This window comes from Acanthaster planci, linkage group LG20, assembly GCF_054643075.1.
Source record: "Acanthaster planci isolate LZ-2023a linkage group LG20, COTS_SCS, whole genome shotgun sequence".
NCBI lineage: Eukaryota > Metazoa > Echinodermata > Asteroidea > Valvatida > Acanthasteridae > Acanthaster > Acanthaster planci.
This window is the reverse complement of record NC_141796.1, coordinates 1,545,065-1,559,967: the sequence shown is the minus strand read 5'-3', so window position 1 is coordinate 1,559,967 and position 14,903 is coordinate 1,545,065. Positions and strand designations below refer to the sequence as shown.

At 39.2% G+C, this 14,903-nt stretch overlaps 1 protein-coding gene across 5 annotated transcripts in view; it reads left to right on the top strand.

Annotated features, from left to right (window-relative positions):
* The window catches only part of LOC147795826 (uncharacterized), a 29,988-nt gene extending 16,003 nt beyond the window's left edge, over positions 1-13,985 (top strand). For 4 of the 5 annotated variants that reach the window (XM_087130879.1, XM_087130882.1, XM_087130881.1 and 1 more), the window contains 6 exons: positions 6,427-6,565; positions 7,401-7,730; positions 7,941-8,288; positions 8,756-9,070; positions 9,704-10,078; positions 11,037-13,985. In XM_087130879.1, the coding sequence (XP_086987005.1) occupies positions 6,487-6,565; positions 7,401-7,730; positions 7,941-8,288; positions 8,756-9,070; positions 9,704-10,078; positions 11,037-11,314 (1,725 nt within the window). In that variant the 5' untranslated portion in view covers positions 6,427-6,486 and the 3' untranslated portion in view covers positions 11,315-13,985. Of the gene's footprint in view, positions 1-4,965; positions 5,403-6,426; positions 6,566-7,400; positions 7,731-7,940; positions 8,289-8,755; positions 9,071-9,703; positions 10,079-11,036 lie in introns of those variants that run through there. The other variant, XM_087130880.1, reaches the window with a different exon arrangement.
* The last annotated feature ends 918 nt before the right edge of the window (positions 13,986-14,903 follow it).

The window sequence follows — 14,903 nt, the reverse complement described above, 5'->3', positions numbered from 1 at the left end:
AACACTGCTTTTAATATACTCACATTTTATGCTTGCAACTGCCACCCAGTGATAATAATCATGTCAATGCATAAAATGTATAATCTTTATGTGAATAGAAGCCAACTAAGATTTACTTTATGTGGTCCGTGCGCATCGCATACATGTCAAACATTGCGGTGTTAGGCGTTAGTCTGCAGGTGCCTAAACTTTTCCTAAGAATGTCACCTCTGTCACTTGTTTCGTTGCTTGATGTACATGAAGTAATGGAAATGCCGTGTCATCTCAGGTGCATGAATGTGAATGTATCAATGCTTGAAATACAGGAGGTAATGGACGTGCCTCAGGTAAATGCTGTGCTGCAAGTAGCGCGTTAACTAGCACCTGAGGCACAAAGTGTCTCAGGTGCAATTGGTGCTAGTAAGTGCTATTTAAGAAACTGGCACCTGAAGTGCAATGGTGCCTCAGGTGTTCATGATTCTGGGACAAATACGTGCTAGTCTTTATGTGCTAGGAAAATAACACCTGAAGTGCAATGGTGCCTCAGGTGTTCATGATTCTGGGACAAATACGTGCTAGTCTTTATGTGCTAGGAAAATAGCACCTGAAGTGCAATGGTGCCTCAGGTGTTCATGATTCTGGGACAAATACGTGCTAGTCGTTATGTGCTAGGAAAATAGCACCTGAAGTGCAATAGTGCCTCAGGTGTTCATGATTCTGGGACAAATACGTGCTAGTCAGTATGTGCTAGTAAACGTGCACTAGTTGGCCGTCTAACACCTAAGGTGCATAAAACTAAGTGCATGAGGTGTTCATGATTCTGGGACAAATAGCTGCTAGTCTACAAGTGCATCATGTGCAGCGCATTTTTACAGTGTAGCTACCATTTTCGCTGAAATCTTGTAACAGTGATACAATATTATTAGCTTTTGGGTCATTCATATGTCTTTATGTTTAGATGGTCACCACTTTGGGTATTGAAGACACCCTATGACTACCTGGTATTGAAAGTCTGGACTGAGTGACAACCAAAGCAGAACTACTGTAGAGACTGACCGCAGGCTACCTGGTTCTCCAAGACCTCGTTTGCCAAGGACCGGTCAGAGCTACCTATCACTTTGATAATGGACCAAAGCTGAACTACTTTAGAGACTGTCCACAGCCAGGCTACCTTGTTCTCCAAGACCTCGTTTGCCAAGGACCGGTCAGAGCTACCTATCACTTTGATAATGGACCAAAGCTGAACTACTTTAGAGACTGTCCACAGCCAGGCTACCTTGTTCTCCAAGACCTCGTTTGCCAAGGACCGGTCAGAGCTACCTATCACTTTGATAATGGACCAAAGCAGAACTTCTTTAGAGACTCTCCACAGCTAGGCTACCAGTGGTTCTCCAAGACCTCGTTTGCCAAAGACCGGTTGGAGTTACACTCTTAAAAATCGTGGGGGTTTCTGTAAAATCTATTAGTACTTTACAGAGAATCTTTGCAGCAGACACACTTTGTGATTCTACAGTGATTTTTTTTGACTTACCACAGAACCTCGTAACAAGCATTGTAAATTACAGTTTCCTCTGTAGCATGAATCAACATAAATTTGGTACACAAGACTACTTTCATAAGGCTGTTTTTGCTATATTTCAGTTTAAATGTACAGAAAAGTTCTAACCGTGGAAATTGTAGAGACATTTTAGCAAACATTTTGTGTTGAAGTCCTTGCTGGTTTATTCAAATTGTGGATAAGAAAGATCAAATGTGACAATTTTAAACTCTAAAATCATTGGGGAGTTTAGATTGCTTAAGACCAAGATCGACCTGGCGATAACCATCTAGTATTCAGTAAAAACGCAAATATGTCCTGCCAATGTTAGGTATTTGTGATCAGAAGATATTGAACTTTTCAATCGAACATTTTCTAAACTTGAAATCTGACTATTGAAACCTCTAATTTTATTTTACATTTTTAGGTTTGGAATATATTTGTAAAAACTTTGGAAACAAGTTGTAAACAATAAACCATACAAAGAGAGTAATATGATTTGTTGTCCTCGATTGTTTGTAAATTGTCCCAGTTGTCCAGTTCTGAACTGTGACACATTGCATCAGATATTTTTTCCCCTCTCGGGAAATATTTTGCTGAGAATCAAACAGGCACCCTAGATTAACAATTTCAGCTCTCTGTAGCGTAAGACAATTCTGAGGTGCAGATGATTCCAGGTTGCAAAGTGTTTATTACTTTTGTAATTGTTTCGTTGTCTTTTAATGATCAAGTGCGTATATGTATAACGGTAGATCCAGTGGTAGATTTGTTCATGCTATATTTATCCTAACAGCATGTAGAAATCTCAAAATATGTTGCCCTAAGGGTCATATCCAAGGCAACGTCCCTCTCGGGGTGAAAGGTCTGATCTTGCTTTCACCCCTGCACATTTACCCAGCATCTGTTTTTCTCAAGAACTCTTTTCCAAACATACATGTACATGTAAGTGGAAATCACTATATGCACACTGTCGTCAGTGTACCCATCATAGGCCTACCTATTTATTGAAGTGTCAAAATGACTTTTGTCACAGCAATTCTTTCAACCTGCTATAAACTTTAGAACTCTCTCATAATTAGACTGTTTTTCAATATTCTTAGGAATTCCCAGGAACAGTCAAAGGTTCCTAACTTTCATAGTATTTATTCCACTCTGTCTACCTGACACAAAGTACAATTACAAATACCGTATTTAAATGTAAAACTTGTGACTCCTTGGGAATTTGTGTTGACTTTTCATTCGTGAAACTTAAAACTTCTCAACAGAAGTGTTTTTGCCGAGCAGTTTATTAATCGTGCGTCGTTGTGTTCATTTTTCGAGTGAAAGTAACACCTTTAAAAATTGCCAAGTCTTTCCTCTCCCAGTGCTGCAGAAAGGGGTGACTTTCTCTAATAGATTTTCCGGAATTACCAACACAATAACTTTTCAAACTTGCAGGCTTGATGCAACAACAACCCCCACCCCATTTGTTGCTTAAACGCGATAAAGTGACCCGATTTGATTCGTTACATTAAAGTGGTCGATACCCAAAACCATGTGTTTCTTAGTAATTTAGCAGGAAACTTTTTCTTGACTGGAGATTGCTAATTAATTTCTCACAATATCAGGTCATAAAGAAATGTAGAAAAAACGAAATCTGAAACAAGTTGTTCAGGTTGACTTGAAATGTACATGTAGGTATACAGATAACTACCCTACCGCTGGTCACAAATTATGTCAGGGCTAAACAATTTTTATTTTTAAAGTTAAAGTGATATTTTCTATTTCCCCTTGGGCCTATTTTTTAATTGATACATGTATATGATTTTATGCTGTATTATTTTATGGATAGAGTCCAGAGCGGTAAACATTATTGTGACAATTGAACATCTGAACAGGTCCTGTATAGTTTTTGTTGGGGGATATGATCAGTACTTAGTGGCTGAAGACTGGCCTTTGCATACTGGCTTTGTAGTTGATGCAAGTTGTTGTAGGTGATGTGGGCAATGTAGTGGGTTAATAGGAAAGAGTGTAGGTGACTGATGGTCCTCGATCAGGAGAGCGGGAAGCTAGGAATCTGTGGAACAGTTGTCCTTGGGCATATTGTAGTTCATATTCTCAGATTCAAATAAAACAATCAGTTGCTAAAATGTTTGTAGATCCATTGTTCACATCCATTTGAACATTTTGACACACAAATTGGACTATTTACCTAGATTTAAGGTACTCTAACTTTTACTTGTAATTAGAAGCACTCTTGGTCGAACTCGTACTCTGAGATACAAGCGCTTGTACTTGAAAATTAGTTTTTGTACTTGGCAGGTAAAGTACTCGGACTATACTCAGCAATTTAAGTACTTGGAAAAGTACTTGACTTACAACCGTTCGAAATTGACAAATTAAGGGTTGTGAAATTAACCGCAGCTTTCATTTACTTGTTTCACGTTTGGTTTGTGCCTGAAGTTCATAAAATCAAAGAAAACATAGCAGCCTTGTCAATGGTCATCAAATTGAAAAATTTATTTTGCGCAAAATCGCTACAGGGAATTCTGGGTGAGCACAGAACGTTCTTGTGAGATCCACTGCACGACTGTGTTCTACTGCCCCTTGAAATGAAAAAAAGCCAAAAATACTCAGTAAATTTAGCTGTGCATCTTATGTAACTCCGATAATTCATGGCAGCAAACTTCATAGAGCAGTAACCTTTAATATTGCAGTCAACCCATACCCATAAGGTTACAGAGATGTACAATCCTGCATATTATTATATAGATGTGCGTGCGTCATTATGCTGGATACGACGACACTTTCGCGTCGATATTGGTACGTTAGGCTCCCCTATTTGAAGTCTAAAATCCATTCTCATTTTTAACTCATAATTTTGGACAGAGGAAATCATATTTGAAAAAACGGGAAGTTTCTTGTCTTGAAATCGTTGATGTTGGCAAAAACTCTTAGCTGTGCGTTATGGCGATACGGCCGCCATGTTACGGTTTGGACCATACCATTATGCTTATGGGGGGATATTGGGATGGCAACATTTTTATTCGTCGGGGAAATCCCTCTTCGTAGATACAAAATGCGTTTGGGAATTCCACGGGGCCGTTTTTGCTGCTTTGTTTTGTAAAACTACGTCCGTTTGGCAGAAATTTTTCACAGAGTGACTAAGACTGCTTTTAACTTTCTCTCAACAGCTTATGATAAAGTAGTGACTAATATTTCATCAAATTAGAGCTATTTTTACATCCCAAGGGATCCCAACCACAGGAATTATAAGCAAACACAACAGTGCATAGGAGATCAAACAATTCTAAGCCATGTTCTAATCCACGTCTTCCATTGACAATTGTCAGTCATAATTTTCTATTCAAAAATTTGTATCTGTTACATGTCACACACAAAAATGTAAAACATTTCCCTGAATGATTTTTTTAGGTATCTTTTTAGGTATCTTGGTAAAATAAAGCTTATGCAGTGCGTTCATGTCCACGGCTAGCCCTGTTGACTTGCCGTAAACGAAACATTGACATTCACGGTGAAGTACGCGACGTAACTGTCATGCCACGTTGACCAAGAATCTGTCATGTGCACTTTGATGTAAAGGTCAGGGTCACGTCTAAGAGAAAACTTCATGACAAAGCGCAGTAGACCTAAACACAATAGGAAATGGTTGGGTTACTTTAGTTCAATGAAATGGAAACTAATATTTGCCTTCCCGAAATTATTCCTAGCTTCGATTAAGATAATCAATTAGTATTTCTCAAACTGTGACCCAAACATGTCGCTTTTAAAACCAATGCTAACAATCTACGTTCTGCACATATTCTCCATCATGCACAATTCGTCTGGTTTCTGAATCAGCGTCTGTAATGGAATGCTGTGAATTGGAGTTTTCCTGCAGGTTGAGGTAGGGAATTTTAAGGATTTAAATCACGTCTCACGGACGATGTTTTGACTACTATTATGTGCACATAATGTATATTAGTCAGGCAACATTTTACCGTCTGACATCCTGTTTTTGACAGATATAAGATTTCTTCAGTACACTCACCACTTGTGCTGCGGGCTTCTGTTATTGGCGGCTTACCTTAGGAAGAAATGCATCGACACCATAAGACCGAGTTGTATATGATCTATTCGTGGCCAAAATTGGAAATAGATAAATAGAACAGAAGAAAAGAAAAACAAAAGGAAGAGATGCTGGCAGTTTATTTCACCGACTTTGCATTGCCCCCTATCCAGAGAGAGCGTTGCCCCCTCTCAGGTGATAACTATGCAAGAGGCACAGTTCAAGTAGAACGTGCGTGCATAATGCACGCTCAAATAGATAACTTTTGGAAGTACTACGTAATATGTCCATTATGCATATGTTCATACACTGGACAGCAAGAGAAACTTGCCACTTCTGTCAAATCTGAAAAAATCACCAAATAGAAATAAACAATTTTTGTACACAGGTATGCTGCAATACCCCTTACTAATCACATGCCCAAAAGCAAGTGATATATCTTTATAACAAAGAAGAAATTGACATGCACAGCACCTTGGTTACTCAAGTTGCTGTGCATGTCAATTTCTTCTTTGTTATAAAGATAATCACTTGCTTTGGGGCATGTGATTAATAAGGGGTATTGCAGCACACATGTCTACAAAAATTATTTATTTCTATGGGGTGAATTTGTATGTTTGGCCTTTGACAGAAGTGGCAAATTTCTTCTGCTGTCAAGTGTACATACTGGCTTCTGTTCAGTGCCATATCCAGGGAAGAGGGAGGCAAATTGACGATTTTGTTTTTATTTTCACTTTACCAGCAGTTTTATTACCAGCAGTCTCTGGGCATGAGGCCACGGCCTGAGATTAACGCAACTGCCCTACTAGAGCAATTTTGAGCGAAAAAAAATTAAATTTATGCCAATGACCTTGATTTGTAGAGTATTTGCAGACGCACCTCTTCTAATTGCCGATTGCACACCGATGACATCCATGGAACCATGAGGGCAATCTACACACTCTGTATTTCCTTAACTCTTGGGCTTTCTGCTGCAGACAAGATATGCCCAGAAACTTCACGTAAGATTTTATGACGTGCTTCATAAATGTCCAATTAATGCGCATTTATTGCTTCCTTACATTTGTATTGATACAGATTGATCATTGCTGACTTTTATATATTATTTAATGGCGCCCAGCTTGACTCCTAAAATTGTATGCAATTCATGTCTACTTTGAACAGAAGAAGCCTCATAGGGCAGATTCAGCTTGTTGGAAAATAAATGAAAAAACTATAGAGCCATCTGTGCTTGCTTTCCGCTGATGATGACCTCACCTTAATAAAAGAAATAAAAGAAAGTCTCTAAGTGAATCTGAGTATTTCAACCGAATTCACAATATTTCTGCACTGGGTCGTCAATTACTTTATCTAACCCCAGTTAGCTAACAATAACATTCGCATCGCCATGAGTTAAACAGAACTTTAGCGATCTGGGGTTTACAAGATGCAAAACTCTGCCTTTTTATTGCCTACATGCAGATTTGCAATCCCATATTGAAATCCAGCTCCTCGGATTTGTTCATACGGAAAACCTGCACCAACGACAGAAATCCACACTAACTTTAAACACTAAGGCAGAGATTCTATCTTCCCAGTCTTCTTCCAGACATCATGAGCCCAAAGATTGGGATTTCTACATTGTGTAGGGGAAATTAGTTTGTACTCTGGCCATTGTTTAGACTTGGACTCGTGCTTTTGTCGTTACGGTAGTATTAGTATAGTATACGATTGTTTTTTAATAGATTTCGCTGACCGATCCGATCCTATCTGACTTAAAAACCGAAGGGTTAATGTGCACTGAAGATTTGACTTTTTTTAAATTCTGAAAAACATTTTTCTTTGCTTTATTTTCAGTGAATAACACTTATCCTGTTTTCGGTGCACTGAACTACGTTCAGCGAGGCGTGTGGATCCAAATACCTTGCCTTTCCATCCGCTCGCAAGAAGAAGCTCTAAGTCGAGTCGTTTGGTCTAAGAAAAACAGTACGAAGACCACTCCAGAGACTTTGATCACTTACAAACGCAACAAAGACCATACAGAAAGCGAGAGGTACGCGTTTGGGGCATCTGGCTACAGCCTCGTTATTAAAGGTGTTAAGGTGGCTGACGAAGGACGATACTTCTGCAGTGTCGCACCAAGTGAGACCCCCCAAAGAGTGGAGGAAATCGACATAAAAGTTATTGGTAGGTACCAATTACTGGTGCAATTAAAATTTTAATTTAACATCAGTTATGCCATTGAAAAATCTATATAAGGTTTTCCTATTATATTTCACTTCATGTAACTTTCCTGGAAGGATGAACAATAACACATGGTGCGTCATTGATTGTTTTCCTGAAGTATCGCGAAGATTAGATTTATATTTAATTTTTTTTAAAATCAACGAATTGCAGGAGAGTCCTTTCCGGCTAGCACAAGTGATGTGTCGTCCCGGGCCAGTTTCCAACGAGGACAGAGACAGATGGTACCGTGTCAGTGTGCGTCACAGTCACCCGACCCACCATCCGTAGTGTACTGGTCAATGGGAGAGGGCATCACTACAGATACAGAGATCATTGGTGCACGTTTCTCTGATGGCGCCACCCTGCAGATCCAACATGGCGCTGATTACAGCATTGGTAGCGACGCTTCACTTACAGTCAACTCCCTGAATGGTGTGCATGATAACCAGCGATTCTGGTGTCATGTATTTCAGTCAGATGGGACGCTTAGAAATTGCTACATAGATAGCCAGTTTAAAGGTAATGTAAGTTATAACTATTATCTTTTGACTTAAGGCTTTCATGAAATACTGGTGCTGAGTGTTGGTCATTTCATTTCCTTATTGTGTAAAGTACCACCAAGTTCGGCCACGCCACAATTGCGCAAAACTTCTTTGTTTGGGTACAGAATATCCTTGTTCGCAGTACCCCGATGTATCCTAAACATCCGTCCAGTACAGAATTAATATGGCTTCGAAAATTAGACTGCATTTAAGACCAAGAAGTAATGACTTCATTACATGAGATAATTTTTCCTAAAGATCAAATCACAGTCAACATCATCTGTAAAATCTTTAACAGCACCTTATTATGAATCCTCTTCGAAAATGAAATTGTGCATAGGGCCTACACTCAAAATGGATCTCAGTATTTCACTTTTTGAATAACCTTTGTCCGACGTTATTAAATCCACTGATAACGAAGTCTCACACTTTTCTTTATTACAGACCAGCAACAGCCAAAAGTTGGCCTTTTGAAGGCATCTGAATTATCTTTCTACCTGCAAGAAGGTAGAGAGCAGGTACTCCCCTGCCATGGCTGGTCGACAGGTGACACGTTTTGTGAGGCCGAGTGGCTTAAGCTCGACCCCGCAGATCAACAAGTTGTCGTCAGTTATAACCTGTCGACCGGTGCTGTAGATTCCTATTTTGGATTCAATCTTGCCACTGACTTTGGTTTGGTGATTAGATCAGCGCACGACGAACACGCAGGATTGTACCAGTGTGGAGTTGGAAATGACACCATCGAAGTCCAAGTGATAGGTGTGCAGGCAATTTTTCCTTCAGAAGCTTGTTGTACAGTAGACTTTTCCCAAACTCCCTAATTACTAATGATCTATAAGGGAGAATTTTTAACCTTGCCAAAAAACAAAAATGAAGGAGTTATTTTCCCATACCTGCTGTTTGCAGGGAGAAAAGTGTTTCTCACTTTCTATTTACCATTTCACAGGCAAAGACTTGGCAGTTGGTTTTAAGAGTACATGAGTAATTCCAGAAATTAGGGGTCCAAAAGTGTGACATTTTTGTGTCCCTGTTTCATCTGACCTTTGTTATTTGACATGAAAATATCACCGTAATTGATTTCAAACTATTACTATTTTTGGCAAGTACATGTACATGTGATTTGCATTAATTCATCACTCTTGGAAATTGGACAATGTGTTCTGAACTAACAAAATCATATGTCATACGTGACAGGGACACAAAAAATGGACTTCTAATTTCTCGAACTATCCAGATGTATATTCAAAATAGACACCTCAAAATGTAAAATGGGGGGTTGAGTACCTATTTGTGAGATTGTCATCATCAGCAGACTAATAGTATACACCCAAAAACCGGGCATTGCACACTTTCTATATATTTTTCTGTTTTTCCATGGAATGGTCGATACAGGAAACCTTTTCCCATTGGATGGTGGCCGCACTATTTCCCGTGAAAGTGTGACCGCTGAGCTGGGTGAAGATTTTAAACATCAGTGCCCTGCTGTACTGCACGTCTCCCAAGGGACCAACGCCACTTTGTTCTGGTCATTTGGCGTGCGCACTACGCAGAAGGCCACTGTGATTGGTACACTGACCCTACCCGGGCGTTCAAAGACGATGTCTGACGGTGCGGAATCCGCAGGCTCCTTCAGCATATCCCCAGAGGGATTCCTTCAAGTGGGCAATTATAGCATATACGGTGACATGAGATACTGGTGTCATATTTTCACAGAGGAGGGGGTTTTACTTCGGTCCTATGTGGACGTGAAATGTTATTTGGCTGAACGTAAGCAGCTATTGATTTATTTTTAAGAACATTAGGAGTATGTACTTCAATTGATTAAACAACAGTCGTTGACATATTCTCCTTTTCTATCAACCTTCCATAAGGCACCCATTTGTACTTTACGTTTTATCTTCCCATGTTCATTCCCCCAGATATTATGTCACCTCATTTTAATTTACAAATCCTTCCAATTTAAACCACTTTTCATTGTTCCCTGTCGCTCCCTGCTTTATATATTCTCCCTCTACAATAAAACCATCTTCCAGTTAGCCTGAAGCCCTAAACGTGCCATTCATTCATTTTTCATCAACTTACTGCACTTTGTGGTTTTTAAGATTCGCACTGTACACTTCACCCTTGACGACTATTGCGTCCGTTGTTAATTTATTCTGGTGGAAGTAAAAGTGGGTGAAAAAGCCTTTTGCAGTCCCTCAGATCTGAAATTCCCTGTGTTTTCTTTTTTATGTGGTGGGAGCTTCCTGACAGGAATGGTAGCGTGAAGAGGTATTTTGTTGGATAGAAATGGAAATCAAGCAATTAGGCCCCTAAGGCTGCATTCGAACCTGTTGTCCAGAGCTAGCTCTAGGTCTTCATGCTATTGGAAATATGCGGAGAGACGTGCAGACACTAGACCTAGCTGGAGCTCTGGAAGCCCTATACCCAGCAAGAAATGAGACCGAGGGGTACCCCCCAACATGTCCAATCCCTATACACATTCCAGACTTTTGTTACTTAACACATCCCCCAAAGATGTCTGAAAGGAATTCCCCAGATTCCTGCGAGACAATGACCAACACAAAGCAGGGGGGGTTCTCTCCGTCTCATACCTTGCTGCATATGGGAAGCCCATTTCGGACACGTCCTTAGAATACGGACTCCCATCGGTCGTCATACACCTATTTTCAGCTACCACTGATCAGGTTACCCAACTCACGTTTTTGTATGTTTTTTCCCAAAGCGTCAACTATAGTGCCGACCCCTGTGAGCTGTCCATGTGAGCCGTTCATCACTGAGGCCGCCTTTGCCCTCATCGTCGTCTGTATCATTGTTTGTTTCTTGCTGCTTCTTGCCGCTGTGGTTGTCAGGGAGCGAAGACAGCATCATGGCTACACCCCCACTCCGTCTGGGACCACTCCTCCTATTAACCTGTTACGTCATAGCGGTGGGTTTTTAAACCAATCGCAGGGAAACTGTTCAGTTGTCTGTGTCAAAATGGAAGCAGTAGGAAAGTTGTAAAATAATGATAGTAATAAACAGAGCCCCTAATCAAATAAGAACAGTGGCAAAAAAAGAAGAAAAGGCCCCCCCCCAAAAAAAGTTTGCAGCTATTATCACAAGTGGTTGACAATTTTTAGTTGTGCATGGACAATTACATAGACTTTACTTGAAAACAGTTGACGTGTCATTTGGTACTGGTTTCACTTTGGAGGTCCTTCAGGGTTTAAGGTTGTTTGCTTCTTTTTATTTACTTGTTGCTCGTCATAACTAAAAAAGTTGTAATCAAACAAATTGATAAAGTATTTTAATCGGATATATTGCCCTTGTTTACAACAAAATTGTTGTGAACATAACGTCCGATTGTGGGATTGCGGCAGACGTTTATTTAAACCTCTGAACAGGTGTTTGAAATGTACCTCTTCTATTTTAGCTTCATTGTAAACAGGAATTTATGTTTTTCCCATCTTCTTGCCCATTATCATTGAATTTCAAAATTAAAATGAAAAGGAACAAGGGAAACTAGGTACATTAAGATATGTTCATTTCAACTTCATTCTATATTTTTGTACATTTCTATTGAGTAAATGCTTTATATTTCCATGTTCCATTTTTGACTCATTACAAACTTTATGGTTTCTCACAACTTCTTGCCATTATCATCATGTGTATGAAATTCATCTCTTCTGTTTTTGACTCATTATATACGTGGATTGCAGGGTTTTCCAAACTTGTTGTCCATTACCATTGAATTTCAAAATTAAAATGAAAAGGAACAAGGATAACTAGGTACATTAAGATATGTTCATTTCAACTTCATTCTATATTTTTGTACATTTCTATTGAGTAAATGCTTTATATTTCCATGTTCCATTTTTGGCTCATTACAAACTTTATGGTTTCTCACAACTTCTTGCCATTATCATCAGGTGTCTGAAATTCATCTCTTCTGTTTTTGACTCATTATATACGTGAATTGCAGGGTTTTCCAAACTTGTTGTCCATTACCATTGAATTTCAAAATTAAAATGAAAAGGAACAAGGATAACTAGGTACATTAAGATATGTTCATTTCAACTTCATTCTATATTTTTGTACATTTCTATTGAGTAAATGCTTTATATTTCCATGTTCCATTTTTGACTCATTACAAACTTTATGGTTTCTCACAACTTCTTGCCATTATCATCAGGTGTCTGAAATTCATCTCTTCTGTTTTTGACTCATTATATACTTGAATTGCAGGGTTTTCCAAACTTGTTGTCCATTACCATTGAATTTCAAAATTAAAATGAAAAGGAACAAGGATAACTAGGTACATTAAGATATGTTCATTTCAACTCCATTCTTTACATTTGCACATTTCTAATGAGTATTTCAAGATGGCAACAAATGGACAACTTTCGAAAATGTTCAAAATAGTTTTCCTGCAATTATCCACATCAAATGTCTATGCAGTCTTTTTGTAAGACACAAATTGTTTAACATGCCTTCAAGGCAGCTTTATTTTTTTCAAACTGTGGTCGGTGTTAGACACCATCAAACTTGAAATCAACAGAAATTATGCTACTTAGATGTGCAATTTTATACTTCCATTTTTGGCACCCATGTGGGACTTTTCTGTGTATTTAACCTCTAAGGGTTTTTGTAATGCATGCTTGTAAAATAGTAATCGTAGCGTTTTCAAAGTACGGTTTAGTGTGTGGTTAATACTGAAAACTGTATGCAATAAAAATTGCGAAACGCAATTTCTGATTAGCCCATCTTAAATGTGGCAGACAAGATAGGAGGGCTTTCTGGTTTGGGTAATCTATTTTCTGTTTGCTCAAACTTCGCCCACTTCAATCAGCTCCCTCTGTTTGTGTCCATCATTGTCAAGGTGAAAGAAGACAACTTTTGTCAACTTCCCCTGTCGTTTCATTTTACAGCTTCACACAGCTGCCCAGAAAGTAGGTAAAGTACACCCAGTTACTAATCTAGCTCTTTGGAAGGTGCCGGGTCGTCCAAAGACACATCTTCCTGGGCATCCTAAAAAACTGGGAGTTCAAATAATCTTCGCCTTCTCTGGAGGACTCCGTGTTTCTTTGTCTTTATTGGGATCACACACTCGTCTCTTGATTGTGTGTCATTTATACGGTTTCGTGAATTGCCTGCAGATGTGTGCTGATTTAAATTGTGGCAAACTTGATATCATGTAGCACAGTGTCTGTGTCTATGGATTATTTTGAATGTGCTTCACAATACGGCCGTTTCACAATAGTGCGCCATCAAGAGTTTGCAACGCGTTGGCCAATCACAATGCGCGAAATTTGTCGACCCATTGCGCAGTTGGAAAGGGTCGACAAATTTTGTCGACAAAAGTTCGATAACCGGTTGTTTGTTCCTGGCGTTCGAGCGCGATCCACGAACAACAAAGTGTGTTGGTAACCTAGGCAAAGCTGTTCGTTATTGTGCTAATATTGCGCAAGGAATTATACTACTTGATATTACTTTTCTGTTGGCATTCCATTTATTTTTTTGTAGAGACCTATCATTCTATTTATTTTCTGCATTCTATTTATTTTCTGCAGGGCCCAGACGTTTTAGCCTACATTAGCCCGCTTTTTGGGTCTAATTTTGTAATTTTAATTTTCAGTGTGCTTTAATTGTGGTGTTTGAATGCTTAAAATAAAATACTTTTTAAAAATGTTAATTGTATGCCGTTAAGTCAATTTCTATTTACACAAGTGTTGTCCAACGTGTTTGTACAATTATCAGTGGAGTAGCCTGAGCATACCTTGGGGGAAGGGGTTCCCCTAAATATCTGGTAACAAGCATCTTTACCCCATTTTTGCCATTTACTAATGTTGTATGCCCACACAGACGGTTGTCAATATTGTGTAGCATATCATTCCACGTTGAACAGCACTCTTACCCCTTTGCCTCGTTTTCGATTTTATGGATATTGGGGAAGGCATGCACGTAGGAACCGGGGGCCCGTAGCCCCCCCCCCCCACAAGTTGTGTAATTTGAATTCTCGGAGTGGGGAGTATTTGTAGCAGTGTATGGTAATTTTAGTCAGATCACATTGGAAAAATAGAAATTGTAGAAAGATTTCTGGTCCCCCAGGAAAAATTATTTTCCTACGTGCCTGTGTTGGGGAACCAGTGAATAAACCCCTGCTTACCTTTTACGAGAGATACCCTTATCAACCCACCCCCATCAGTATAAGATTGCTAGGCTACAAATTCTAACAACCAAAAAGCTCGCTATGCAAGAGAAGTGTAATAAACAGGAAAACAACATCCTGTGTCCTGCTTTCTGATATAAACGTAAATGTTGGTGGCGGTAGCTTCTATTATACATGTCAAGTTCGCAGTGAAAGCTTATATTGCGTATACATACAAAATATCTCTACAAACACTTTCAATAAATATACTTTGCTGAGTAAGTTGAGACACTGAACTTCCGGTATACTGTGTCACGGGGTATTTTTATAATATATTTATTATTACTTAACTGAACCTCGTGCAGCAGAGTTCATCAAGAAAACAGAATCAGTTAGATGAAAGATTGACATGTGGGAAGTTGACAGAAGATGAGTGCTGAAACATCTGCTAAGTGTTGACCC